This window comes from Protobothrops mucrosquamatus, unplaced genomic scaffold, assembly GCF_001527695.2.
Source record: "Protobothrops mucrosquamatus isolate PMUCROS unplaced genomic scaffold, P.Mucros_1.0 scaffold_125, whole genome shotgun sequence".
NCBI lineage: Eukaryota > Metazoa > Chordata > Lepidosauria > Squamata > Viperidae > Protobothrops > Protobothrops mucrosquamatus.
The window spans coordinates 2,391,159-2,418,840 of record NW_015386201.1 but is presented as its reverse complement, the minus strand read 5'-3'; the positions used below and the strand labels follow the sequence as shown (position 1 = coordinate 2,418,840).

General features: G+C 40.6%; 1 protein-coding gene across 1 annotated transcript; it reads left to right on the top strand.

The window, feature by feature from the left end:
- The first annotated feature begins 12,690 nt into the window (after nt 1–12,690).
- Nucleotides 12,691–19,827, top strand: AICDA (activation induced cytidine deaminase). Its single transcript, XM_015817036.2, has 5 exons — nt 12,691–12,726; nt 13,135–13,359; nt 16,384–16,654; nt 19,408–19,523; nt 19,774–19,827. The coding sequence occupies exons 1-5, from the start codon at nt 12,691–12,693 to the stop codon at nt 19,825–19,827; spliced, it is 702 nt and encodes a 233-aa protein (XP_015672522.2).
- Nucleotides 19,828–27,682: the final 7,855 nt, after the last annotated feature.

The following is a 27,682-nucleotide window of genomic DNA, read 5'->3' as shown; positions in this document are numbered from 1 at the left end:
GTCAAGAAATATGAGCGCCATCTGGTTCCCTGGATGATTTTCATAATACTCCAAAACATTTAAAATAATCCTTAAGTTGTTCTTTATCTGTCTTTTAGGAAGAAAGCCATTTTGGTCTGGGTGAATAAATTCTATTAAAAAGCTTTTCATTCTTTCTGCCAAAATTGCAGCAAAGATTTTATAATCCACATTTAGTAACAATATTGGCCTGTAGTTTTTAATTTGTGTAAGACCTGTATCTTCTTTAGGTATCAAGGTAATATTAGCTTCAGTCCATGAGTTTGGAATTTTTGTCTGTATAAAAATTTCATTACACAAGTCCTTCAAAAAAGGAGTCACAGTATCTTGTAAAGCTACATAAAATTCTGCAGGTAGTCCATCCGGCCCCGGTGTCTTATCTTTCTTTTGACTTTTAATTGCCTCTATGATCTCCATCATTGATATCTTCTCTGTCGCATATTTTCTGATATTTTTGGAAGATTTGCTTTTTTTAAATAATCCTGAATTGCCTCTTCAGAGATCGTCTCAGCCTTGTAAAGTAGTTCATAAAAGGCCTTAACAATTTTTTTGATACCATCATTATGACAGTGTATTTCACCCTTTTCATCCAGTAATTTACTTATTGATCTTTTTTCTCTTTCTTTTTTCAGTCTATTTGCAAGCCATCTACCAGGTTTATTAGCATTTTCAAAAAAGTTCTGTTTGGCTCGTTTAATCTGTTGTGCCATAGTATCCATCTCAAGTAGATTTAATTTATGTTTTATTAAATCCATTTGTATCTTCAAATTTTTCTTTTGTGGATCAGTTTGTAATTCCAGCTCCAATATACCAAGCTGTTTTTTCAGTTTGGACTATGTGATTCTCTTTTCTTTGTTCTTTTTAGCAACATAGGTTATAGCTAAACCTCTAAAGTATGCTTTTGCCATATCCCAAACATTTTGAATAGAAGTATCTTCCTTTTTATTAATCTTAAAAAAAAATCCATTTCTTTTGTTGCTAATTGTAAAAATTCTTTTTCCTTCAAAATAGATTTATTCAAAGACCATCTCAATCTTTTCTTAGATCCTTTCCATGTCATTTTAATTGAGTTATGGTCTGTCCAAATATTTGGTTCTATTTCAACTTCCTGTATCATAGTCTTCAGGTCATGGGAGATCCATATCATGTCTATTCTTGACCAAGATTTATGCCTGTTAGAGTAAAAGGTATATTGTGTCTTTCCTGGATTCATCTCTCGCCATATATCCTGCAAACATAGTTCATCTTTCATTTTTAAACAAGATTTAGATAAAGTATTACTTCCTTTCTTCCCTTGTTCCTGGCTTTTGTAGTCTTGAACTGCATCCACAATTGCGTTAAAGTCTCCCAATATACAAAGACTATGATAGTTTAAGTCCACAAGTTTGTCGTATAGTTGTTGAAAAAATTGCTGTTGTTTCTCATTGGGGGCATATATTGCCACCAACAATATTTGTTTTTAATTCCATAAAATCTCCACCATTACTATTCTTCCTTCCTCATCAGAATAAATTTGTTTTGGATTCAACTTTTTTTTTATATATATCACTATCCCTCTTTTCTTTTGTAATGCCGAAGAGAAATAGAATTTGTCTAGTTTTGGCTGTTCTAAAATTCTAGAGTGTTGTCTCTTAATATGAGTCTCTTGTAAACAAATTATGTCCATTTTAAGTTTCTGTAGCCTATGAAATATTTTATTCCTTTTTGATGGGGAATTGAGACCATTTATATTTATTGAGTATATTCCAATTTCCTCCATAATTTTAATTATTTCAGGATCTCAATCTTCTAGGTGAGCTTATCTGTCTCTGATCTTTAGGTCTGACGTCTTCCTCTGATTGTGTCTTTTTTGGTATCTCCTCCTCTGTTTGCTTAGAAGTCTCTGCAGTAGGCATTCCCTCTGATCTCTTAAATTCCATATCACCTTTCTCCAAAAAGGCTCTGTGCTTATTGAAAAATTCCTCTGCCTGGAATGGAGTGTCCAATCTATATCTTTTCGAGTCCCAAAAAATCAGTAGCCCTTCTGGAATTAACCATCTAAAATTCACTCCTCTATCAATCAGTTTCCTTGTTAAAAATTGATAATCTCTTCGTGCTTCCCTTATTTTTCTAGGAATCTGTTTAAGAACTACAAGCTCTTTAGCTTTATACTTCATAGGTTGGTCCCTTACAATTCTCAAAATTTCATCTCGTCAATTTCTTTTAAGAAATCTGACGTGGACTTCCCTGGGCACTCTGTTCCTTCTTGCGTAGTTAGAGTTGACTCTAAAAGCCTGGTCCAATTCCCTATTCATTTGGTCCTTTTCAATTCCAAGAAAATCCGCCAGTAATCCACTCATCAAGTCTAATAGGTTCTCGTCTTTCTCTTCTATCACATTTTGAAATCTTAAGAAATACGATGTCCGTTCCATCTCCATGACTGCCAAATTACCTTCCAATTCCACATTAGATTGTGCCAATCTCTGGTTTTCCTCTTGTAGAGCTACTAATTTCTCATCAACCACTGCTGCCTTGTCTTCTATTTTCTGCATTCTTTGTTGTGTATCTATCATCGCCTGCTGAAACGCTTCCATTCTTTGGTCCATCTTATGGATATCATTCTTCAAATCTTCATAGTTTCTCTCTAAGTCCTTTTTCATATCCATTCTACAATCTGCAATTGCCTGGAGTATGGCCTGCGTATCTTTTTGTTGAGCTTGCTGGGTTTCCTGCTGTAGAAATGTAGTAATAGATTTTTGGGGCACCGGACTCACCGAAGCTGAGGCAGGGGCGGAAGAACCCTTTTTCACCCCTTTTGCCAAATTTAGTGTACTCATCTTCAAATTATTATAATTGTAATTTGTAATCCAATAACAGGCCCGATGGCCACTTTATTTGTAATCCAACATGGAGGCCTACTGGCCGATTGTAATCCACCAAAATGCGCAAGAAGGCGAAAAAAGGATAAAAATAGTAGTCCAGTGCCCTCCTATTATCAGGAGACAAGGCCAAAAATAATTTTAAAAAAAATGAGAGAGAAAATTAAAAATCAAAAGAAAAAATGAAAGTTATCCAAAAAAGAAAAATTATCAAGGAGCCCTAAAAAAAGGAAAGAAGAAGATATGGACAAAGAAGCACCCAAAGTCTCTAAAAAAAAAGAAAAAAAAAAGAAAAAAAATAAGCCAGGAAAAAAAGAAAAAAACCAGGCAACAGTAACCAAATTTTAATCCAATTGCAGCTTTGCAAGATCTTATGTAGTTTCCTTACAACAAGAAATTACAAGTCACAGATAGCAACAAGCCAGACACTAGGCAAAAACAAAAGCAAAAACCCAAAGTTCTCTCTTGAAGGTCTCTAAAAGATAAGAATGTCTGGGCACACAGCCAAGTGTCTGGGCATTGAGCCAAAACGTTGCAGCTGCGTATCCAAGGTCAGAAAAAAAAAATAACCACCAGGGGACGCTGTTTCTTTCCCCGTTGTTTGAATAGGGAGAGGAGAAAAAAAAGTTTAAAAAGTGAAACAGCAAGCTAAAGTTCCGTAGCAAGGCAATTAAGCTGGCTTCTTCCAGAAAAAAAGAATATATATCATAGCAATCTTGCTTTTCTGTCCATAATAAAATATAGTAAGATCTTCTACTTTAATTCCATTGAAAAAGAGTTCAAAAGTTTTATAATAAAGCTTAAACCGCTGCTTTAGGGGAGGGGGGAATTAAAAACCCCCTTCTCCCTCCCTTAAGCTTCCAGCTTCAGCTCAAAGGCAGGCAATTTATTTCAAAAGGTCCAATTTGCCATAAATATTGAGGTTATCTCACCCGGAGCAGTTGCTTGTTCTCAATCAGCTGTCTTCTGTCTCCGACAAACAGCTGGTGATGGCGGCAATTGCAGAAGCACTCCGCCCTTCTTTTGCCGGTTCCAGGGGCTGTTTTGAGTTCAGAGAGCCGGCTACCACCGGCTCTCCTTCCTCAAAGGTTCACCCCTCGGTGGCCACCCCTCCAGGGTGGCATTCAGCCCAGATTGGCCCGCCAGTGAAAGAATTCCAGACCCTGGGGATGGAGAAACGTCTCCAGGGTCTATAGTTAGCTCGTCACCGGTGACGTCTCCCGGAAAAGAAATTTATAGTGTCCAATATGCTGTGCCAATTATTTTCAAATGTTGGATGTCACTTTGAGCTTCCAGTCAGTGTTGTTGTTGTTTTTGAAGCACATGCCTCCAAAATTCTTCACAGCCATGTTTGCCTCAGTACACAACCACTGGCTGCCCATTTTCAAGAGTTGTTTCCTGCCTTACCACTTAGTTCAGTGCATCCAGGTTTGTGATGTCCAATTGAGGTTAGCCACTGTGCAAGCCAGGCTATTAAATTGCACATAGTGAACCCTAAGACTCTAGCTATGAGTCCACCAGTGCAACATATTCAGGGCTTGGGTTTGCAGATCTCTTTCCTGCTACCTCCTCAGTAAGGGCATATGAATTGCAAATCACCTGAGGGGGCCCTGATTTCCCCCCCCCGGAATTTGTAGGAAGTTGTGCATGCAAAGCTTTAGTGCCATGAACAAGAACCAATACTTGCTGTGTCAACCATTCCCAAATGTCATCCCTCTATGAATACATTCAAATGGCTTATTACAATACAAATGAGGCAAGAAAGAAAACCTTACAATGAGTTTCTGCCCTCCCTCTATAGTCTTTCCAGTTGTCTTCTGAGGATTCACATGAGGGCCAATGGCTCCAGGATTCCTTCCTTCCTCCTTTCACAGGCATCTTGGTGGGGATGGTAGGACATGGGAAGATCTGTTCCACTCTGATGGCATGGCTCGTGGATGGCTGGATTCAAACCCAATTCCATGGCTGAAATGAATGGAGGGTCTTCTCTGCAAGCAGTGTCTGGGTCAGTGTGCTCTTCTTCCAAAGGTTATGGGAGTCATCTGTGCAGGGCTGAACGACATGAGAACAGGGTCCCCTCCCCGCTTTCTGGGTGGACTCTCCCAGTAGAGACCTTGCTATCAGACAAAGGTATGGAGAACAGAGGATAAGAAATGAAGAAGTGGAATGGGGGGAGGGGCAGCTTGCAGACAGAGTTTAAAAAGGCATTAATACTGCAGTTGTTAAAGAAACAGATAAGACCAGTCACAACAAAATGGAGACACCATAGATGAAGACAAAGGAGAGGCTGGATTCTGGTAAGAGAACAAAAAAAAATGAAAGGTCTCACTTCTGAAACTGAACATTTGCAACATGTTAAAGAGGACTTAAGGACTTGCAACTTGAAAATGCTGGGCAGCTAAAGAATGCTGAAAGCTCCAAATAATTCTATAACCCTAGTATTTTAAGGTGTACAATTTGCGAGGGCATGAAGAATCTACCTTTAACATTTATTTTAGAATGGACTACATTAGAGATTGAAAATAAATGCTTATGTGTTCCAGGATCAGTTTCATAGTAGTTTCACTGATTAGTGATAGAATAAGAAAAGTAATTTAAGAAGAAGATTATTTCCCTACACAAGCAAACTTGAGCTCATGAGGCTCATGTGGGTAGACACACCTCATGTTTCAGAAGGATAGACAGATAAAATCCATTTACAACACATACAGAAAATGCACAAATAAAACTTTTTCTCTAAATGAGCTTAAAACATTCCCTCCTAACAAGGGAAGGCAAACGGGAACTCAATTCCCTTCATCCTATTTTGCTGGCCAGGCAAACACGGTGAGAGTATTTTTCTTTTGGTGGCTTATTTTAACTTTTTGTTCTTTTCCTAGCAGAATTTATTTATTTTTTCTCTAGGGATTAGGGACATTTAACAGTTAACATTTACCTAATAAAAAAAAGACTTTGACACAGATACACACACACATAAAGACAAGGGAAAGAAAACAGCATAGGAAACATAATTCTTAGTTTTACACATCCTGGTCATTCCCATCACAAATCTCAGTTAAATCAAATTAGGGAAGGCACAAATCTTAAACATATCAACTGATTGCATAGAAGAGGAGAGAGAGAAATCACTATTCCTATATTTTAATTTCTTTTTCCTTTTAAATACCTTTATTTAGCCAAATTGGTTTCCCAGCAAAGCCCTGAGCAAAGACCACTCTTTACATAATTGGCGTGCACGCTTCTTTTTCATTCCCGCCTGGATGGGTAACCTTTTTAGATCCCAGGCTTTTAGCAGTCTCCCTAAAGGAGACATTGGTAGAACCTTGGAATCAGAGCTTCCCATATTTTCAGGCAAGACTCTGACCTATTTACCCACAGTGAGTCTTTTTTTTAATTCTCCTGCATCCCCAGAGTGACTATTTCCTGTTCCAGCAAGGCAATCTTTCAGCCCTTGCCCCTTGGCAAGCTGACTTTTGAAGCCACCCTAGCCCCTTGGCAAGGTGACTTTTGAAGCCACTCTAGCCCCTTGTCCAAATTTCAGACCACAAAAGGATCTGGGAGGACTCTGTCTTCCTTTTCACAGAGTATGAGGGTCCCTCCTAGAAGAGTGGAACTGTGAGCAGCGGTTTCAGCAGTTGCCCAGGTTCAACTCTCTCATTCACTCATTCCATTTCATTTTCACACAGCCTCTCCTTTTTCCCTAACAAAAGGTCCTGTGCTCTGACCAAACCCCCATGCTTTCCAGAATCTGTCACTTAAACAGATCCTTTCTATGATTAGGAAAGGCCAGAGGGAACAAGATACAACTGTGAGTGGGAAAGGGGTCTTCTCACTCACACACACAGACATACACACATTTCCATCACTACCCTGGGCTTTAAGGTTAAAATTTAGAGGTACTCGCTTTCTTTCCAAAGCAGCCCTTGAGCTCAAACTCAAAACTTGTTCCACTTGGCCAGGGCCTGGAAAACCCATCCACAGACACAAGGGGTCTGCTGCCGGCAAGTTGGGGCTTACCAGTCTCAGTCCACTTGAGATATTAGCTTGAAGTCCCATCTGGGTTGCCAAATTGTTGAAAGAAAAAATCTTCATCAGGATCCAGTCCATGCTGGGAATAAACAAAATGGAGACTGCTTTAGAAAGAAGGTTGTAGTTTATTGAAGAGCAAAGCCAGACAGAAGTGTGGCTCTGGGAAAGCTGATTACATGTTGCTGGGAGTGGTGGGTTTTTATACCTTCCTGGGCTTTTGTGTTTGGAGTTGTTCCTGTTTGAAACTTTGTATTTCCTGTGTCATGTACTTTGACCTGAGTCTGAGTGTGCCTTTCTGGTATTCTGATTGTGGTGGGTTAATCCTATCATGTCCTAAAGGTCATATCCTGCTTCCCTGAGGCTGTGGCTGATGGCTATAACTTATGTTGGATTTTTTTTGGTGAGGAGTTGTTGATTCTAGGGATCTTTGTCTTTTTAATCCCATCAGCTCCAGCTTCCTGGCTCCAACCTTTCTGAAAGGTTTATCTACAGAGCTGGCCTCTGCCTGGGTTTCTGGCTGGGGGGGGGAGAAGTTTCTGGCTTTTAAGATCTTCTCCATTATTCCTTTGGGAAAATACAATATTCTGTCCTTTTTAATATCCCTAAAATATTTCTTTCTTGGGGGGGTATTGTTTTCCCACAAAGCTGATAAAGGACATTATTGTATCTAGCCTCCCACCAGCATTTGACCCACTTCAGTTTGCTTACCAACCAAATCTCTCTACAGAGGATGCTATTTCTTCTGTTCTCCATTTGAGCTTGGAGCACTTAAGAGGAAAGAAATACTCATGTGCATTTGTTGTTTGTTGACTTCAGTTCAGCATTTAACATAACCATTCCCCAGCATCTAGTAGACAAACTGGGCCCTTTAGGTTTAAACACTCCTTTGTGCAACTGGATTCTTAATTTTCTTACTAACAGGCCCCAGTATGTGTGTGCTGGAACAAATATTTCTAACACCATTTTCTTGAGCACAGGTTCTCCTCAGGGCTGTGTCCTAAGTTCCCTGCTGTTCACCCTGTTAACCCATGACTATTGTGCTAGATTTGCCACCAACCATATTGTGAAGTTTGCAGATGATACAACAGTAGTGGGCCTTATTCAAGATGACAATGAGGGTGCATAGTGCAAGGAGGTTGAGGGTTTGGTGAACTGGTGTAAGGAAAACAGCCTAGTTTTAAACATTGGAAACACCAAAGAGATCATTGTCAATTTCAGAAAAGGCAGACACAGCCACACTCCTCTGTGCATTAATGATTCACCTGTAGAGATAGTTACCAGCATCAAATTCCTGGGTGTGCAGTTAACAAGTAGGCTGGCTTGGTCGCTCAACAGTCACTGGTGCCACTGGTGAAGTGGGCACAGTAGCGCCTGCATTTTCTGCATCACATGAGAAAAGCACATCTTCCTTCCCCTGTCCTTATCACTTTCTACAGAGGGACAATCAAGAGCATCCTGTCATACAGCATCACAGTCTGGTTTGGAAGCATCACAGCTTCAGACAGGAAGACGGTGCAGAGAGTGGTGAGAATGGCTGAAAAGATTATTGGCAGTTCCCTCCCTTCTATCCAGGATATAGCATATAAGTGTTGCTTGAGCAGGGTCTGCAAAATTGTCTGGGACACTACACATCCTCTACACCAGTGGTTCTTAACCTTTTTGAACGAATCGCCCCCTTGAGCCAATGAGGAAGTTGTCATCGCCCCCCTCCCCCAACATAACCTCTCAATCACAACTTTGCAATACTGCAGACCTCTTAAAATGTGAAATGAATTTATATAAACTTTCATTTCTCTCCCCCAGAATAAAATTAATAATTTTGTGGATGTGAGGGCTGGGCAAGGTTTGAATATTCAGAGACTTTTAATAATTACATTTTAATCTATATATCACAGGGTAGTCAAGCTACATAGAACCACAACTGCTAGCTTGAAATGAGTGAAAATGAGAGATTTTCAGGGGGAGTGCTGGCTGTGTTTTCACTGTGCCTTTAGAGCAGACTGGGTGGGTGGTCTTCCCCCTTCTTTCTCCAGGTGAGGAGAGAGAAAGAGAGAGGCAGAGAGAGGCACTTGTGCTTCCTCTCTCTCTCTTTCCTCTCTCTTTCTCTCTCTCTTTTTCTCTTTCCCCTCTCCCTCTCTTTCCTCTCCCTCCCTCCCCCCTTTCTCCAGGTGAGGAGAGAGAGAGAGGGAGAGAGAGGCACTTGCGCTTCCTCTCTCTTTCCTCTCTCTTTCTCTCTCTCTCTTTTTCTCTTTCTCCTCTCCCTCTCTCTTTCCTCTCCCTTCCTCCCCTTCTTTCTCCAGGTGAGAAGAGAGAAAGAGAGAGGCAGAGAGAGGCACTTGTGCTTCCTCTCTCTCTCTTTCCTCTCTCTTTCTCTCTCTCTCTCTTTCCCCTCTCCCTCTCTCTTTCCTCTCCCTCCCTCCCCCCTTCTTTCTCCAGGTGAGGAGAAAGAGAAGGAGAGAGAGGGAGAGAGAGGCACTTGTGCTTCCTCTCTCTCTCTTTCCTCTCTCTTTTTCTCTTTCCCCTCTCCCTCTCTCTTTCCCTCCCTCCCCCCTTCTTTCTCCAGGTGAGGAGAGAGAAAGAGAGGGAGAGAGAGGCACTTGCGCTTCCTCTCTCTCTCTCTTTCCTCTCTTTTTCTCTTCCCCTCTCCCTCTCTTTCCTCTCCCTCCCTCCCCCCTTTCTCCAGGTGAGGAGAGAGAGAGAGGGAGAGACACTTGCGCTTCCTCTCTCTCTCTCTCTCTTTCCTCTCTCTCTCTATCTTTTTCTCTTTCCCCTCTCCCTCTCTCTTTCCTCTCCCTCCCTCCCCCTTCTTTCTCCAGGTGAGGAGAGAAAGAGAGAGGGAGAGAGAGGCACTTGCGCTTCCTCTCTCTTTCTCTCTCTCTCTTTTTCTCTTTCCCCTCTCCCTCTCTCTTTCCTCTCCCTCTCTTTCTCCCCCCCATCTTCTGCTCACCTCACATTCTTCGCTGACAAAGCAGCCGGGACTCCGGCGCGCCTTCCCAGCCAGCTGGGCCAATGGTCCTGCAGCTGGAGATCGCAGGGGCTGCTCTCTCTCAGGGCCGTTGTTTGCCGGAAGGCTGGCCTGCTCAGCAGAGGCTCTGGCAGGCTGCTTCCAGCGGGGATTCCAGGCTTCCCCGTGCGGTTCCCCGACCACGTGTACCTCGGACGGGGCCAGCCAGGGAAAGGGACTTCCTGGCCGCGCTTCTCCCAGAGGGCGGGGCGCCCGGGCACAGGGCCAATCAGGAGCCCTGCGAGGGGGGAAATCCGCATGAGAGAGAAAGAGAGAGAGAAGCACAAGTGCCTCTCTCTGTCTCTCTCTACAAATGGCGGAGGACGCTCGGAGCTGCAGAGGAAGGCTCAAAAGTGTCTCCAAAACATCTCGCTCCATCGCCCCCCTATCACCCCCTTTTCGTTCCATCGCCCCCACGCCGCCCCTTTTCGTTCCATCGCCCCCCTGAAAAATGAAATCGCCCCCTGGGGGGGCGGTACCGCCCAGGTTAAGAACCACTGCTCTACACGACCTGTTTTCTTTGTTACCTTCTGGGAGGAGGCTTTATGGTATCTGAAGCAGAACATCCAGATTCAGTCACTGTTTTGTTCCATACAGTATTAACCTTGTGAACTCTAAAGCTTCCTCCTTCCATTATGTATTCAAGATGGACAGTGATTAATATTTATATGTTACTTATATGTAAGGGTGTAAGTTTATACATATATTATATATAATGTTTAAATGTGTGTTATGTATGTGTACACTTTGAGGGCAAGCAACTAAATTTCATTTTTAATGTGTGCCATTGTGCCCACAGTAAAAAATGACAATAAAGGTTATCTATCTATCTATCTATCTATCTATCTATCTATCTATCTATCTATCTATCTATCTATCTATCATCCATCGGAAGGCTGACCTCATGACAAAGCCATTGGGTATACAGAAACACAAGGATTTTGTGAAACAATTTAGTTTAAATGCTGCCCAGCTATAAATTGGAGAGGTGTTAAGATATTAAAAATTTAATAGCTGGAGCAGTGAAGGATTGGACAGTGAGTAAGAACACACAGTTATAGGTAATTGATTAAAGAGACCTGGCCAGTGCATGAGAGAATCTGAGCTGTAATTGTGTTGCCGTAAGAGTAAAGAGGGCATTTCCTTGTTTCCCACTTTTTTGCCCTGTGTGCTGTGTGTGCTCTCTGTGATTTGCCTGATGTTCCTGCTGTGTTGATTTACCTGACTATCCTCTTGTTTGTCTCTCTTATTTACTATAAATATATTTATTTATTTAAAATTGCTGGTTCTTATCAGCATCTCTGATTCCATTTGGACACCTGCTTCCCAATTCCTTGACAAATAATGATCTGAGAGACTGTGGATTCTTTTTTTTACTGGAGATGTTTAAATGGAGGGCAGATGGCCATATGTTGGGGATGCTATAGTTGTGGATCCTCAGCCCTTATATTCTGCAGAACTTTGATTGACAGTGGAGTAGCTGCCTTCTATGCCCTCTTTTGAGTGACTAGTAGTTGGTTTTTCTGCCAACAAGGACAAAGTGAGAGAAAAGGAAGCTGATGGATTCTTCAATTTCTATATTACCATCCTGCATTATGTCTGTAGGGATGGCACTTGTCAGAATCCAGTTATATTTCTTTTCTATCTATCTTCTCTGATATAAAACCAATTCTTACTTTCTCCTGGATCCTGCCATACTACTAAGGGGGAGGGGGAGTATGCATGAGGGTTTTATTACTTTCACCTCCTCTATTCACTACAAAGTAACCTTTTGTTTATTCGCCTCAGGTCTGCTAACCATCACAATGTAACCATTAGCCTTTTATCCTATGCCCCTCTGAACTTCTCCTTACCGGCCAGCTAGGAAGGGGTGTATGTGTGAAAAGATGCAGCCTCCGGAATCTGATTTATTTTTCTGTCATCAAAATAAGATATGAGGAACTGTTGAATGATCATGTACAATGGAGCCAGATTGATGTTATCTTTCCTGGATTTAACACCTAGAAATCTGCTGGTCTGAGTCGCCCGGAAGAACTGCAGGGTAGGGGCTGCTTAGGGACACTTTAAAACATCAATTTGTAAGGAAATTCCTCAGATCCTGTCTATCATGCCTGCTATCAATTTCTCTTAATAAAAGTTCCTGTTGGAAGAGACCGTTTCCAAGAGTTCTGCTTTCTTAAGATGTGGATTGAAGTGGGTCCTTACAGTACTCCTCACCAGCCTTGTTCTGAAAGCACAGTAAACCTCAGTGGGGGTGATGAGGTGTGCAATTGTGTTGACATTCTTTTCTGCCAACTCAGAGACAGGAAGAATGTGCATTTATGCAGCCATGAAGAAGTGCCCCTTTTCCTTTACTTTGTTATCATAATAAGAAGACTGACATCCTTAGGTTTTCTCTTTGAGCCTCTACCTAGGATGGGAAGGATAGATAAAGAACCCTCTTCACTGTAAAAATAGGAATGTCAGAGATATAGGCTTTCTGTTGGAGCATGTAACATCTGTAATAAACTTTACTTGTCGGTTTGGGCTTTAGGTGCTTTTAATAAGTTGATCCTATTGAGATGTGAATGTTGAATAAAGTGAAGAACTGAGAGATTCTAACCAGGTTGCCTCACATTTTTAGCCACACATCACTGTGGCTTTCTACATTAAAATTAATATAGTCCTCCTCTGTATTTCCTCCTTTTATAGCTTAGAGCTGTTGTAAACTGTATTGCTGACTGAATGTCATTTGGGGGGGGCACTCCTGAATGCCATGGCATACTCTGACTAAAACTCCATATGGGTTGTAGAAAAAGACATACAGGAATGGAATGGGTCAGAAAGCATCCTTTTAAAATAAAATTGATAGCAAAATATGATAGAGAAACATGAAAAAAACATATTTAAGGACAGTTACAATATTGGATATCCACAATATTGTGAATGGATGGATGGATGGATGATGTGTCATCAAGTCATTGCTAATGAACCAGGGCAACCTAATTCACTAAGCATGTAAGACAAAAAGGACCATAGAAAAATGTTCTAAAACTTGCAGGGGAACCTGTTGATCTTGTCATGCCAGCATATACTAAATTATATCCATTGATTTTCTTTTGTCCTTTTTTGTTTGTTAAATGCTTGAATACATAGGGTGTATTCTTTTGCCTAGCACAAAATGATAACCCTTTAGTTGACTAACTGCTTCTGAGTTCCTCATTTTTAATCTCCTCTTTGGTCAAGTTCTTGATTTGTCCTGTATTGACCTTCATCTATAAATATGTGCTGTTAATTTTCTTAATATTCCTGCCTCCCTGCAGTCTTCTAATGAAGCAAAAGAAATTTCTCTACCATTTCAAGAACATGAGATGGGCTAAAGGCCGTCATGAAACTTATCTTTGTTATGTAGTAAAACAGCGGAATAGTGCCACATCCTGCTCCCTGGATTTTGGATATCTGCGTAATAAGGTAAAGGGACACACATTTAGCTCCCATTGGGTCTTCTCTAGTAGGGGCCTACAAACAATGAAAGCAAGGGGAAAAGTTTTCTTGGATTCCACGTGGTCTTGGGTGGGGGGTGGAGTTTGGACCTACAAGGCCCCTTTCAACTCTGTTACTCTATTCTATTCTATTCTATTCTATTCTATTCTATTCTATTCTATTCTATTCTATTCTATCTCTGGGTCCTGCACATTTTATTACAGCACATCATTTTGCTTATTCAAATATTAGTCTTCCTGTGAACCAGTGAAGAGAAAAGAGAAAGAGAAAAGCTATGTTTCACAAAGCACACTGAAGTGAGTCTTTCTTGAAATGCTAAAATAGCTGTTCAAGGCAGTGCCCAGCTATTTGTATGTATCTGCGTGTGTGCACAGACCATGCACACCTCTGAGGCCACCAGCAAAGCATAATGACACAGATGGTTGAGGAGAGCTTTGAAAAGCCTTTGGTGGGTACAATTAACATGCATTGATCCTGTCAACATGTTTCACGAAGTATTTATTTTGAATGTTTTGGAGAGCACTGGTATTTATACTTATTTTTATTATTTTTATTATTCCATGATTTTGCCAATCCATGTCACTTCCAGATTAGATAAATTACAAAATAATATTGATGATGTAGTTGTGATTTTTGCATAAAAACTCCTACCCTTCTTCAGTTATTTATGGAACATTGGAGAGAATGATTATTTCCTTTTCCAACGTTGCCTAGTTTTTGGCAAAAAGTGAAGCTGGTTCTAGAAATATTCTGCTTTCTTCTCCAAATGTTTCCAGCTGACACTTTCATTTGTGTAATAGGTCCCATTAACCAATCAAAATGTTTTCCTTAGTCCACTTTGGGAAGACAGAGGACGGATTTCATTACAGTCTTCTTATGAATTCCTTTAAGATATTTGAAGAGTGCTATCCCACGTTCCCTCATTTTTCAAAAGTCTGAGACAGATTTTAATGCTTTATTTCAATAAGCAAAGACAGCCTAAAATGGAGGAAGGTAAAATTTTGAAGTTCTGTTCCATAGAGCTTGGTGGTAGATAGCTGAAGATTGTAGAAGTAAATAATGGTGGTGAAAAAAGAGAAATTGATTTTGATAGAGTAGTTCCTTCTAAAATCCTAACATCCTTCATTAGATGGTTTGATATCTTTTTAGTTCTGCCTATCCTATCCCTAATTAGTCAAGGTACTGAGAGTACAATGTGCATTACATTGATTTTGGCTTGGGATTGTCCAGTCTTTTTTATTACCAAATTTTCTATAGCCTTAGCTTGGTTCATCCTGATATTTTCTATTACCTAGATTCCTCCTCTTTTTTTTATCAGTCCAATTTGTTGGCCCCTCTGCTAAGATCTGAAAAACAGTAATTTTCTACCCTAAATTTCAAATGTGCATACTTGCAAGTTATTTATGCTAACCTAAATGAATAAGCAAGTTATATAATTAAGGCCTATAGAGTTTTATGCACTAGCAAATGCCTGATCTTCAGTTTTGTTAAAAATGTCCATCTTTGTTTCTTAACAGAATGCCATAACAAATACAAAGTGCTCGATATGGCTTGTTAGCTACTAAGAGTCTGAGATAGCAGCAAATAAATATGATACAGTTGCAAAAAGGAGAAATGCAGTTTTAGGCTCCATCTACATAAGTATAGCTGTAATTTCTAAATCAGAAGAAATTGTTCTATTTTATTCTACTTGATTCAGATTTCACCTCAGGTACTATATCCTATTCTAGTACTACACTTGAAAGATTCAGGGAAATTAAAACATGATTGGTGAAGAGCAACAAGGATGATTTTTAAGACCAATGAAGAAAAAATGATGCAGCTGGATAGATTAGCCTTGAAAAAAAAATCAGGTGGGGTAGTAGCACACATTAGTCAAGTATTTTAAAGAATATTATATTGAAGATTGATACTTCTTTTCTCTCCTTGCAGAATGCAGAGTAATGGATTTAAATTAGAGGAAACCGGATTCAGACTAAATATTAAAAGTAAAAAAAATATCCCCAATAAATATCATAGGACCAATAGACCAAATCTTTGGCTACACTCAGTTTTAGTTTTCTTTAAAATTACCTTGAATGATTCATAGTTTATAAAGAGTCTGTCTTTTTCCTGCTATCAAAAACCTATTGAGGGGAAAAAATAAAATAGCTGCCTTTTAATTGATAGTTTTAGGAATTGTGTCTGGAAGCACCTCAATGCCAGCCTGATCAGTGTAATGCAGGGGTAGGCAACCTTGGCTCTTTTATGACTCGTGAACTTCAAGGCTGGCTCAGGAATTCTGGGAGTTGAAGTCCACAAGTCTTAAAAGAGCCAAGGTTGCCTACCCCTGGTGTAATGGGACTACATGCATGATGTATAAAAACAAGACAGGTAACTTAAAAAGGTTAAAAGAAGGTCTGGGTCTTAAATCATACATATGCAGAAGTCTTATTTGTAATGACCTCCTGATTAATTAAAACCTATTATTTTCACTCAGAAATGTTATACACTTAACTGCAACAGATAGATAGATAGACAGACAGACAGACAGACAGACAGACAGACAGACAGACAGACAGACAGACAGATAACTGATATTCTTTGGCTTAATATTATTTCCATGTATGAAGGAGGGTAGATATAGGATGGAATCAATCCAGTGGTGGGATTCAAATATGTGAACAACTGGTTCTCTGTGTGGATGCCATTTCTGGAAGTCCATTCTGGGCCTGGGCAACAAAAAATTAGCTACTGGTTCTGCCAAAGTGGTGTGAACTGGCTGAATCCCACCACTGTATCAATCATACATATAACTTTTCACTAGCAACTTGACCTGGTGTCATCTAAGAAAATGTGATACTCCTGATCATACAATTTTTATTTGTAGATTGAGCAACTCAATCCTAATCTAGGGAACCTTTAGATTTCTCTTATATCCTTTTTTTTATAGGCTCTGCCTTTCATTGTATGTTGGTCATATCCCAGTTTTTCTGTACCATTGCTATTTAGTCAGGTTGCCATGTTGAAGTTCTCTTCCTACGTTACATTTCCACTTGGGATCTGGATCCAAGACACTGCTATCGTATCACTTGGTTCACCTCCTGGAGCCCATGTTATGATTGTGCCCGGCATGTGGCTGACTTTTTGTGTGCATATCCTAATCTGACACTGCGCATTTTTGCTGCCCGTTTGTACTTCTGTGAGGAGCGGAATGCTGAGCCTGAAGGCTTGAGACGTCTACATCGTGCAGGAGCTCAGATTGCCATCATGACCTTCAAAGGTAAGATATTGCAGAATGATGGCATCTAGAATAATAAATAATTGTGACTGCAAAATATAGCCAACACTGTAAAGCAGACATGTCCAACCCAGAGACTGTGGGATACATTATATTACCTATACATTAACTATATTATATATTTTATATGAGGCCCAAGGCACTTCCTCTTCACTTAATGTTGCCCTGGCAAGCCAAAAAGGTTGAACCACCTATGCTGTAAAGGAAGAGTCAGCATTATGGCATCTGTAATAATCCCTTACAAAATCCATGGAATTGTAAAATTAAGAACTAAAATAATTGAAAATTGTTGTAAAATTAAAAGATGACATCTTGTAAAATTTTGATTTGTTTGCCTGCAATCTCAAGAAATTTCAAAAGCAAGGCCAAAACTTGAAGAGATTTCAGAAGCAAAACTAATTATGCCACTAGAGTACAACAGACATAACTTGGTATAGTATGGAAACCACAATTACCCCTCACTGGAAGTAATAAAATAGTCTAATAAAAGGATATTGAGGGGAGAATAGTATTGAGAATAGGTCAGGAAAATACCACATTTTTCATAATTAGAATACAGAGTAACAAGAGTTGGTAGGGATCTTGGAGATCTTCTAATCCAACCCCCTTTTTAAGCAGGAGTTCCTATACCATTCTAGAAAAGTTCCTATACCATTCTAGAAAAGTTCCTAAACCATTTAAGAAAAGGTTTCTTAAAAACCTCCAGTGATAGAGCAGCCACAACGTCTGGAAGCAAGCTGTTCCACTGATTAATTGTTCTCACAGAAAATTTCTCCTTAATGCTAGGTTAGATCTCTCTTTAATGATCTTCCATTACTTCTTATCCTGCCCTCAGGTGCTTTGGAGAATAAATCTATCCCCTGTGAGGGACTCTCAAATATTGGAAGTCTGCTATCATATCAGCCCTAGTCCTTCTGTTCATTACACTAGACATACCCGGTTCACACAACTGTTCATTGTATAGTTTAGCCTCCAGTCCACTAATTATCTTTGTTGCTTTTCTCGTTCTAGGGTCTCAACATTTTTTTTTGTGGTGACCAAAACTTCAGTATTCCAAGTCTGGTCTTATCACTGCAGTATAAAGCAGTATCGGCACTTCACATGCTCTTGATACTATCCTTCTGTTGATGCAGCCTAGGCCTGCATTGGCTGTTTTGGCAGCTGTAGCACATTGCTGGCTCATACTTAAGTGGTTGCCACTAGAAGACCTAGGTCCTTCTCATAGTAACTGTTGTTGAGCCAGATGCCACCTATTCTATACCTATGAAGTTGAGTTTTCTTCAGTAAGTGTAAAAGCTTACTTTTCTCACTACTGAATTGCATTTTGTTGGGTATGCCTCAACAAGATTCTTTTAGAGCTTGAGCCTATCTTCTAAGGTTTTGGCTATTACCAGAGCTTGGAGTCATTTAAAATTTGATGACCTCCCTTTCTCATCTAGGGGAAGATACTGAAGAGTACTAGGTCTAAGATACAACATTGGAGTACCCCATAGCATGCTTCTCTCCATGTGGATGTAGTTCCATTAAGGATTACATGTTGAGTGCAGTTGGTCAGCCAGTTACAAATCCATCTGGTGGTGTCTATGCTGCATTTTTTCTGTCTTACCAAGAAGTAGGTTGTGGTCTACTTTGTGAAATGCCTTGATGAAGTCTAAGTATACTATGTCTGGAACATTTTGCTGGTCTACTAATTTAGTCACTGTCAAAGAATGCAAAAAAGGCTGTCTAGCATAATCTGTTTTTAACAAATACATACTGGCTTCTGAACATAGCTTTGTTTGTTTCTATGTGTTGTTCTTGTTTCAAAGTGTTCCATTGTTTGATTATCTTTTCCAGAATCTTCACAGATATTAATGTCAGGCTGATTGATATGTAGTTTCCTAGATCCATTTCCCCCCCCCCTTTGAAAATTGGAAACACATCTAGCCCTCTATTAGTTCCTCAGTACTCCAGGATCCTTGACAGATATGTTTCAGTGGATCCAAAATCATATCTGCCTTCCAAGAACACATATTTTCCAAGCATGGGTTTCATCCCACCAAATTTCAGTAATGGCAACAATGTCATACTTGTCCCCATGTGCTAAGGCTTCAAGTTGGCCCTGTTTATTCCGCATACTTCAAACATTAATGTATAGCACTGGAGTCCCTTTTGACTGATCCTGTGTTTGTTTCGCACATCTCTTGTTTTGTATCTTAGTTCCCCTTCTTACCATTTGATTGATTGGTCTCCCTCGAATTAATTTAATTTAGTTTAATACAGATTAAATTCTGTTGGTTGTTAGGCAAAGAAAGGTAATATCATACAATGAAACTAAGGGGATATCTGCATTATGACCTTGAAACAAAATAAACTAATTATATTTGTCAGATGAATATAAAGCAGGGGTGTCAAACTGCCGGCCCACAGGCCGGTTTCATCATACCGAAGCCGCGCCCACCCCATTGCCAGCAATACAAAAAGAGTTGCAATACGTCATGACACGTCACGTGACGAATTTGATACCCATGATATAAAGGCTGTGCAAATCCTTCAAAAGATTAGAATGGGGAGACAGGTGGGAGCAACTTCTAAAAGAGTCAAGTGAGCCAGTGAAGAGAGAGTCGCTTTATTTCAAAAGAGATGTTTTATACATGCTCCTGTGAATTCTCAAAGCAACTCTTTCAAAAGATTTGCACAGCCTTAGGAGATAACATCTAACTGAATTTAAATGTTTCATGACTCTTCCTTATCAGACTATTTTTACTGCTGGAACACCTTTGTGGAAAACCGCAAAAAAACCTTCAAAGCTTGGGAAGGGCTTCATGAAAATTCTGTGCGTCTTACCAGACAACTCCAGCGTATCCTTTTGGTGAGCATTTACTTTTCTCACTGAGCTTCCTTCTTCTTCGTTGCTCTTCTCTCACTTCTCCTCAGTGTAAACAGAATTAGTGCCTTCTATTTGCTCTTCTCTTGCCTTAATTTCTTATTCATACCCTTCCCTCCACTTCCCAGCTCTTCCTACATTTTCTTGATGTTTTCTTTATTACTATTCTTCTTTGTCATCTTGTCTCATATTCTCATAATTGCTTTTGGATCACTTATTTCTCCTTAATTCACAGCCTCTTTATGAAATTGATGACCTGCGAGATGCTTTCCAAATCCTCGGACTTTAAATTCCTACTTGGAGAGAAATGAAGATGAAAAGATGCCAACATGTTTTGGGATCGTCTTCAATATCTGACTTTTTCTCCCAGTTCTTTCCCTCCTACCATAAGTATCAAATTCTGAAAAAAGCGTATTTGAGAAAAAAAATTGCAAGGCCTTTTGAACGATCTTTTGCATACTGGGACTGGGGCTTGCTGTACTCTGTCCTCCATGGGAAGAAGTCAATTCAATCAAACTGTCCAAGGCATGTAGCTATATTTATTACTATCACAAAGGTCAGACAGACAAATGGACAATTTAGAAGATAGCCATTTGTACTAAAGAAAAGGATCTAATTAAAGCTCTAGTATTAATGATAGATGTGGAGGTCAAATATTAAACTTTTAAAATTGCCAATGTATTTAGCATCCACAAAAAACTCTGGGTTTACATGGAAGAAAAGATGAAATTTGAAACTTGATGCCTTATTAAACATTGCACAGAAACTGATACATTTCACCATATTGTTACTAGTAGATGCCCACTGTAAATCTGGAGGGCACTGCTGCTTTGGCACTGGATTTGTGCTTGGTCTTCATTGTGTCATGATTGTAAGACAAATCACTCTTGGAAAAAAGTATTTTCAAAGATACACCACAAGAGCCTTATACCTTGGATTAAGTATATTAAATGTGTAGTTAAGTTGTGTTAGATGTAGATTTTTCCACGCTATCTTTTCAATAAGAACTAAAAATAGCAACATTTTTTCATGTCTTACAACATTTACAATAATGTTATCGAATTGATTAACACAAAAAGTAATACAAAATCTCTTAACTAAATAAGGACTTCTGACAACAAGGAAATTATTAATCAGCTGGAGAAAATTACTTTTATTGATGAAGAATATTATTTCTAGAATATTGCCTTTAAGTATATTCAATACAGAGACCACAGGGGCCTCTTCTTCCACAGACAGAGAGATAAAGGTTTATTTATGATTTCACTATTAACTGTGCTCTGCAAATGCTAGGCAAGTGGAGGAGAGCATTTCAGAATTTTACTGGAACAATTTGAGGGGGTTCTGTAAAAAGTGAGAGTATTTTGTACAAATATGTGCAATGCAAAATAAATACATATTGCAATAAGAATATTTGAAAGTCAAGCCCTAATAAATATGGAATTAGAACATGAGTTTCCTCATAATAATACTCAAATAAAGAAAAAAATCAAACAGGAAATATTTTTCTTATATGTGATTCTCTTTAGAACATATTCAATCATTTAATCATGAGTTTTCAAGACGGTGGCAACAGAGGAAGCATGCTCACACTGCAGGGAGGAAAGTTGCCAGTAAATTAAGATAAAACAATAGGAGAGGTCGAGAAGGAAAAATAGGTCATTGAAAAAGAAAAAAGACGGGAGAAGGGAAAAGGAGAGGAAAAGACTCAAGGAATCAGGAGGAAAACACCAACAATTTGCCTGCTGAGAGACCCAGCAGCTCCTGAGAGGCCTGCCAAGAGACTGGAGCCCATCAAAAAGGAACCGGAGCAGTCCCCCATCCAACAGAGCAGCCACACAGGATCACAAAGGAAACATTGCAGGACCTCTAGGTCTACAGAGGCCTACCTGAAAGGCCCGGTGGTTCAGCTACCCAACCCAGCCCAACAAAGCAGAGATCGGCACAGCAAACCGGGCGATGGGGCATGCTAGCAGCTCCAGTGGGGGAGAAGAGGCAGTCGGTGGCAACGCAAACCTACTGACTGGCGAGGCAGCTGGGGGCAGTGCAGAGGCAGCAGCCAGCAACAACACGAACCTATGGACCAGTGAGGTGGCTGGGGGCAGCGCAAAGGCGGCAGGCAGTGGCAACGCGAAGCTACTGTCCAGTGAGGTTGCTGGGAGCAGTGCAGAGGCAGTGGGTGGTGGCAGCGGTGGACTGGAAGGCCTACAGGTGGCGCCAAGGCACCATAATAGAGGCAACAGAGCAGTGGAGGACCCGACTGGCAGCTCAAGAGAACTAGGCTGAACATCGGAGACAGAGCAACGGCTGGAGATGGACCGATGGATGGAGGCAGTTGGTGGCAAAGCCCAGCAAAGAAAGCCCGGCTACTAAACCTGTTCACCAGAAATGGCTGGAGGCAACTGGGGGCAGCTAGACAGACTGGCTGAGCACAGAAAGCCAGTCAAAACCAAGGCAGAGAGGACAGAGATAAATAAGGAACAAATTAAGAAAAGGAAAGACTTTTTTAGGCAGAGAGCAGAAAGCTAAAAGCAAATTCCTTGTGGAGGAGAAAGCAGCCCTTCCCTTTGTTAAATAGCCCTATTCCAACACTAATTCTTAACTTCAATATAAACTGCAATTTTTTTCTTTTAAAACCCAAGGGCATACCACCACATACTTATCTAAACCAAATAGCAAGGCAGAAAAACAAGCACAAACAGGCAGAAAAAGGACAGAAAAATAGGCATAATTACCCAGAACAGAGAAGCTAGAAACAAGGCTAACTGCAAAGCATATCCACCAACCAAAAAGAAGGATTTTCAAACAACATACTCATGGAACAAATGACTGACACTATTGTGGTATGCAATACATGTTCCATGTACTGTATGTGCTCATGCCCAAAGAACACCCAAACTACACATGCATTAGATGTAAACTATGTGAACTAGTAGAGGAAAAAGTAAGGAACTTAGAGGCAACTCTAGCCAAACCCCAATGTACAAAAGAAAGCTCTACCCAAACTGAACCAAATAAAACCCAGAGGACTTGACCCTACTGACAAACTCTTGGAGGAAGACAAATGGAGGTATGTCACACATAGAAGGAAACACAATACTCAAAGAACGAAGCAGCATACAACTAACAAACCCCTTCTGCCCAATCCAATCCATCCAGAAGCAGCCTCACTAAAACTGAGCAATCAATTTCTCTCCCTAGATCACGGGTCGGCAACCCGCAGCTCCGGAGCTGCATGCGGCTGTTTCAGCCGTCTCCTGCGGCTCCCTGTCCTCAGCCACTATGTGCAGTCTGAAAAAAAAAAGTGGGACTAAAAAAGTTCAACCAATCAATTCAAACTTCTCATGAAGTTTGAATTGATTGGTTGAACTTCTTTGGTTTGTGGGACTGCCTACAAACCTCTTTCCTTCTTCGTACTGCACGTGGTGGCCGGGAGGATTGCTGGAAAAGTGTCCCTGGTAAGGAGCTGTGGGTGCCTCTTCCCTGCCCGGCGGGTTTCCCCTTGCCCTGCTCCGCCGCCGCCTCTGTTAGTCGGGGTGGGTGGGTCGCTATATAGCTATAATCTTTGGCAATTCCCAGTTCACCAGGGTAATTTCATTGCCATTAAGACACTGTGCTCCTGCACAAAAGATTAATGGCATAAGGGAGCTTTATTGGTGTTCTTCCTCATGTTTCTCTAAACATCCTATATATCTGGGAAGGAAATCTTTGATCCTCCAAATAGGATTGAACTACAACTCCCAGAGTCCTATCAGCAGGTGTTATAGTTCAGCAACACCCAAGTCAGTTCCTCAGCTCACTTTTCAGTGCAGGATTATATTGCTTACAAACATCAAACTGTCCTCTAAGATTACCAGAAGATGCATCTAGTTTGTGCCCCTTCTTTTCATGTTACTGTGTCAGCCATATAAGACAACATCATATAGATCAGGATTAATTTTACAGAGAGAGAGAGAGAAAGAGAAAAGAAAGAGAAAGAGAGAGAAGAGAGAGAGAGGAAAGAGAGAAAGAGAGGAAAGAGAGAGAGAAGGAGAGAGAGGAAAGAGAGAAAGAGGAGAGAGAAAGAGAGAGAAAGAGGAAAGAGAAAGAGAGGTAGAGAAAGAGGGAGAGGAAAGAGAGAGAAAAAGAGGAAAAAGAGAGAGGGGGACAGGAAACAGAGAAAGAGAGGGAGAGGAAAGAGAAAAAGAGAGGAAAGAGGGAAAGAAAGGAAAGAGAGAGAGAAAGAGGGAGAGGAAAGAGAGAAAGAAAGAGGGGGAGAGGAAAGAGAAAAAGGAAAGAAAAAAGAGAGAGAGGAAAGAGAGAGAGAAAGAGAGGGAGGTAAAGAGAGAAAGAAAGAGAGAGGAAAAAGAGGGGGAGAGGAAAGAGAGAAAGAGGGGGAGAGGAAAGAGAAAAAGAGAGGAAAGAGGGAAAGAGAGGAAAGAGAGAGAAAGAGAGGGAGAGGAAAGAGAGAGAGAAAGAGAGGGGGAGAGGAAAGAGAAAAAGGAAAGAAAAAAGAGGAAAGAGAGAGAAAGAGAGAGAGAAAAGAGAGGAGGAAAGAGAAAGAAGAGAGAGAGAAAGAGAGGAGAGAGAAAGAGAGAAAAGAGAGAGGAAAGAGAGAAAGCGAGGAAAGAGAAAGGAAAGAGAAAGAGGAAAGAGAGAGAGAAAGAGAAAGAGGAAAGAGAGAGAAAGAGAGAGAGGGAGAAAAAGAGGGAGAGGAAAGAGAAAGAGAGGAAAAAGAGAGAGGGGAGAGAAAAGAGAGAAAGGGGGAGAGGAAAGAGAAAAGAGAAAAGAGAAAAGAGAGGAAAGAGGGAAAGAGAGGAAAGAGAGAGAGAAAGAGGGAGAGGAAAGAGAGAAAGAGGGGGAGATATGAAAGAAAGAAAAAGAGGAAAGAAAAAAGAGAGGAAAGAGAGAGAGGAAAGGAAGGGAGACAGGAAAGAGAAAGGAAAGAGGGGAAAGAGAGACAGAGAGACCCCTTTGATATCTAAAATGAAGATAACACTGGATATATCCTTTTTTACCTTTATTTTTTATGTACACACACACACACACACACACACACACATGTCTCTAATTACGTTAAAAATTCAAATCCTGGATAAAGCCATGCAATAGAAAAAACTAAATACGAGCACCAGGATAATATCAAACTAGAAATTGTTTAATAAAAATGCTGAGCTTTTGTTGGCCAGCACTGCTGACATCATCAGAGCATGGAAGCAAGTCAATGAGAATCCCCTTTTTATGATACCGGCCGGCTTTGCGCACGGCTCCTGGACCTAGTCATCGGTCCATCCAATGTCCCTAATTGTTTTACTCTTAAAAGGCATGCATTTGCTGTTCCCTTGGTGGTTTCCAAGGCTGCTTTTCCCTTATCCACTTTCCTTCCTCCAATCCCTTCCCTCGTGCATACACTGCTGTCTGCTATCACACCACTAATTTCCAAAGCTGCTGTTCTCCCTTCCCCCCCTCTTTTCGCTGATCGCTTTCTTTGTGTGTATCCAGTTGTCTGCTTCCACCCCATTGATTTTCGGGCTTGCTGCTCCCTCCTCCCCCTTTTTCCCTCCGATCATTTTCCTCATACGCATATGGCTATCTGCTGTAACCCCACTGGTTTTTAAAGTTGCTGCTCTCTCCTCCCCCTTTCTCCCAATAATTGTTTTACTCGTGTGCCTCCAACTATCACATTGTGTTAAACATTTTTGCTCATTCCCTCTCCTCATCTCCATCCCAGGGGGTATCTGTTCTTTCCCTATAGGGCTGTTAGCAGGCTGTGTGTCCAACCCAGTCCTCTTGCTCTTTCTCCCTGTTGTTCCTGCACGTGTGTGGGCGTTTCCAAAGTGGTTTACCAAACGGGTCTGAATGTTTGTCCAGGAAGCCTCCGGCAGATGCGTCCTTGCATTCGCTCCTCTGTTGGGGTGCATTGCCCCTCTCTGGGGGTACCCCAGGGTATTTTGGGAACCTCCTTCCCGCCATTCACTCTGATCTTCTTTTCTCTTGTCCATCACTCGTGGTCCTCGCGCTTGCATCGCCAAACCATCTACAAGATGTATGTTGGGTTCTGCTCCACCATTTGATAGCTCTCTTGCTTTTCTTGCTCGTGTACAAGGTCCCAAAGGGGGGGTCTCCTGCCAGTTGCTCACGGGTACCCATTGCAAGGTTGTCAGTGAGCTATGGCATTACTTTCATCCCATCTTCTCCTAACTTCGTGGAGTGGGTTGGGTTATGTATACCTGAGGCATTTGCAGGGTGCATTTCTCGTCTCCCTTTCTCTATTCCACCTGTGGGATATGTTGTTGATCTGTTGTTACTTTGGTAGGTTGTTTTTTCTATTATTATATCCCTCTGACCTTGTGATGGGTGAATGGATTGCTTGTTGGGAATCATGGCGTTGTTTATCCCATGTTCTCAGCATTTGGTGTGCTGGGCAGAGTTCTATGTGGCGGTTTATTGAGTTCTCATCGGAGAGCCAAGCCTCTTTAAGTAGGCAGCCTCCCTTGGTGGCATCACTAGACAAAGTTTGTGTATTGGCAAGATCGAACTTGTGACCACAATTGGCCATGAGGGTCCACACCTGCGAATGTTGTTCATGTCTTTTGACAGCCAGCACATGCTCATGCACCCTGGTTTTTAGCCTTTAGAAGTCTCCCCAACGTAGTTGCAGGGACAATCCTTGCATTTGATCCTATACACTACCGACAATTTTTCTTCATTGGGGAGTGGGTCTTTGGGATGCATGATTCAGGCGCATAAAGTCTGATCCGGTTTATGGGCCACTTTTACATTAAAGGGAGCTAATAATCTGGCTGTTGCCTCCGATACATTGTTAATGTATGGAAAGGGGATACGTACGGGTTGTGTTGTTACCTTATCGGTTTTTAAGGCACTTAGAGGCAATGCTAGCCAACCTATACAAGTAAGATATACCCAAACCAAACCAAATAATGAACAAATAACTCCCAGAGGATTTGACCCTATTGATAAACCCTTGGAGGAAGAAAACTAGAGGTATGTCACACATAGAAGGAAACACAATAATCAAAGAAAGAAGCAACAGACAAATCCCTACTGCCCAATCTAACCCAACCAGAAGCAGCCCCATTAAAACTGAGCAATTGATTTCTCAAGCTAGATGGAAATACACGGACCCACAACCTTCCCCCCAAAGAAAACATGCAGACATCTAGCAAAAAACAACACCAAACATTGCTAAAAGAGTCACATCAATAAACACAACTGTGTGGATGGAACTTTCTTTCCGAAGAAGGAAGTAGAAGGACATGGAGATTAAATGAGAACTTATTTAGACATGAGAGCAACTTGCAGAAACTTAAAGATCACTTAAGAGATTATTATTATTTTTTTATTATAAATGTTATTAATTTTTCAATTAAAAACAAAAACATAGATCTTTTATCACAATATCAACCAAAGAGAATAACACTAATCAATACATTCATGGACGTGTCCGGTGTCCCCCCCCCTGCACCACCCTCTTCCACTTACCACACCTTCCTCCTCCCAAACTACCACCACTCCTCCTTCCTCCCTCTTTCCTACCTCCCTTCCTCACTCAACCATCCCGTCTTGTGCAGTTGGGGCACCACCGGACACCTCCTTAAAAAATCATACATATATATATATATATATATATATATATATATATATACGTATAAATCTATAATACAAACCTACCCCTTTCCCCCCTCCCCCCCAGGACTTCCCACAGCTAATCTAGGAAATAAACACACAATAATCAAATTCTATTCAAAACTACTCATTATTACTCATTATTACTCATTATTACTACACACTAGTATAAACTTACTGTGACTCTGAAATAACATTAAAATACATACAAAGATTTTTAAAATTTTGAGCAATTAAGATCCTTGCTGCTGTTATACAATACAACGTCAATTTCATTTCTTTTTGGTCCAAATTGTCCATAATACCCAATAAAAATAATTGCGGTGTAAATTTTATCTTTTTCTTAAAAATCTGTTGAATATTCCACCAAATCTTAATCCAAAAGGCTTTAACATCCCTACATGTCCACCAAATATGATAATAAGTAGCATCCATACTGCCACATCTCCAACATTTTGGTTGCAAATTCGGATACATGCAAGACAATTTTTGAGGATCCAAATGCCATCTGTAAAACA

Coding starts and splice junctions, on each gene's coding strand:
- AICDA (XM_015817036.2), top strand. CDS start 12,691: ATGGGTTGTAGAAAAAGACATACAGGAATGGAATGG. Junction 16,655..19,407: donor TGCCATCATGACCTTCAAAG/GTAAGATATTGC, acceptor CTTCCTTATCAG/ACTATTTTTACTGCTGGAAC. Junction 19,524..19,773: donor AACTCCAGCGTATCCTTTTG/GTGAGCATTTAC, acceptor CTTAATTCACAG/CCTCTTTATGAAATTGATGA.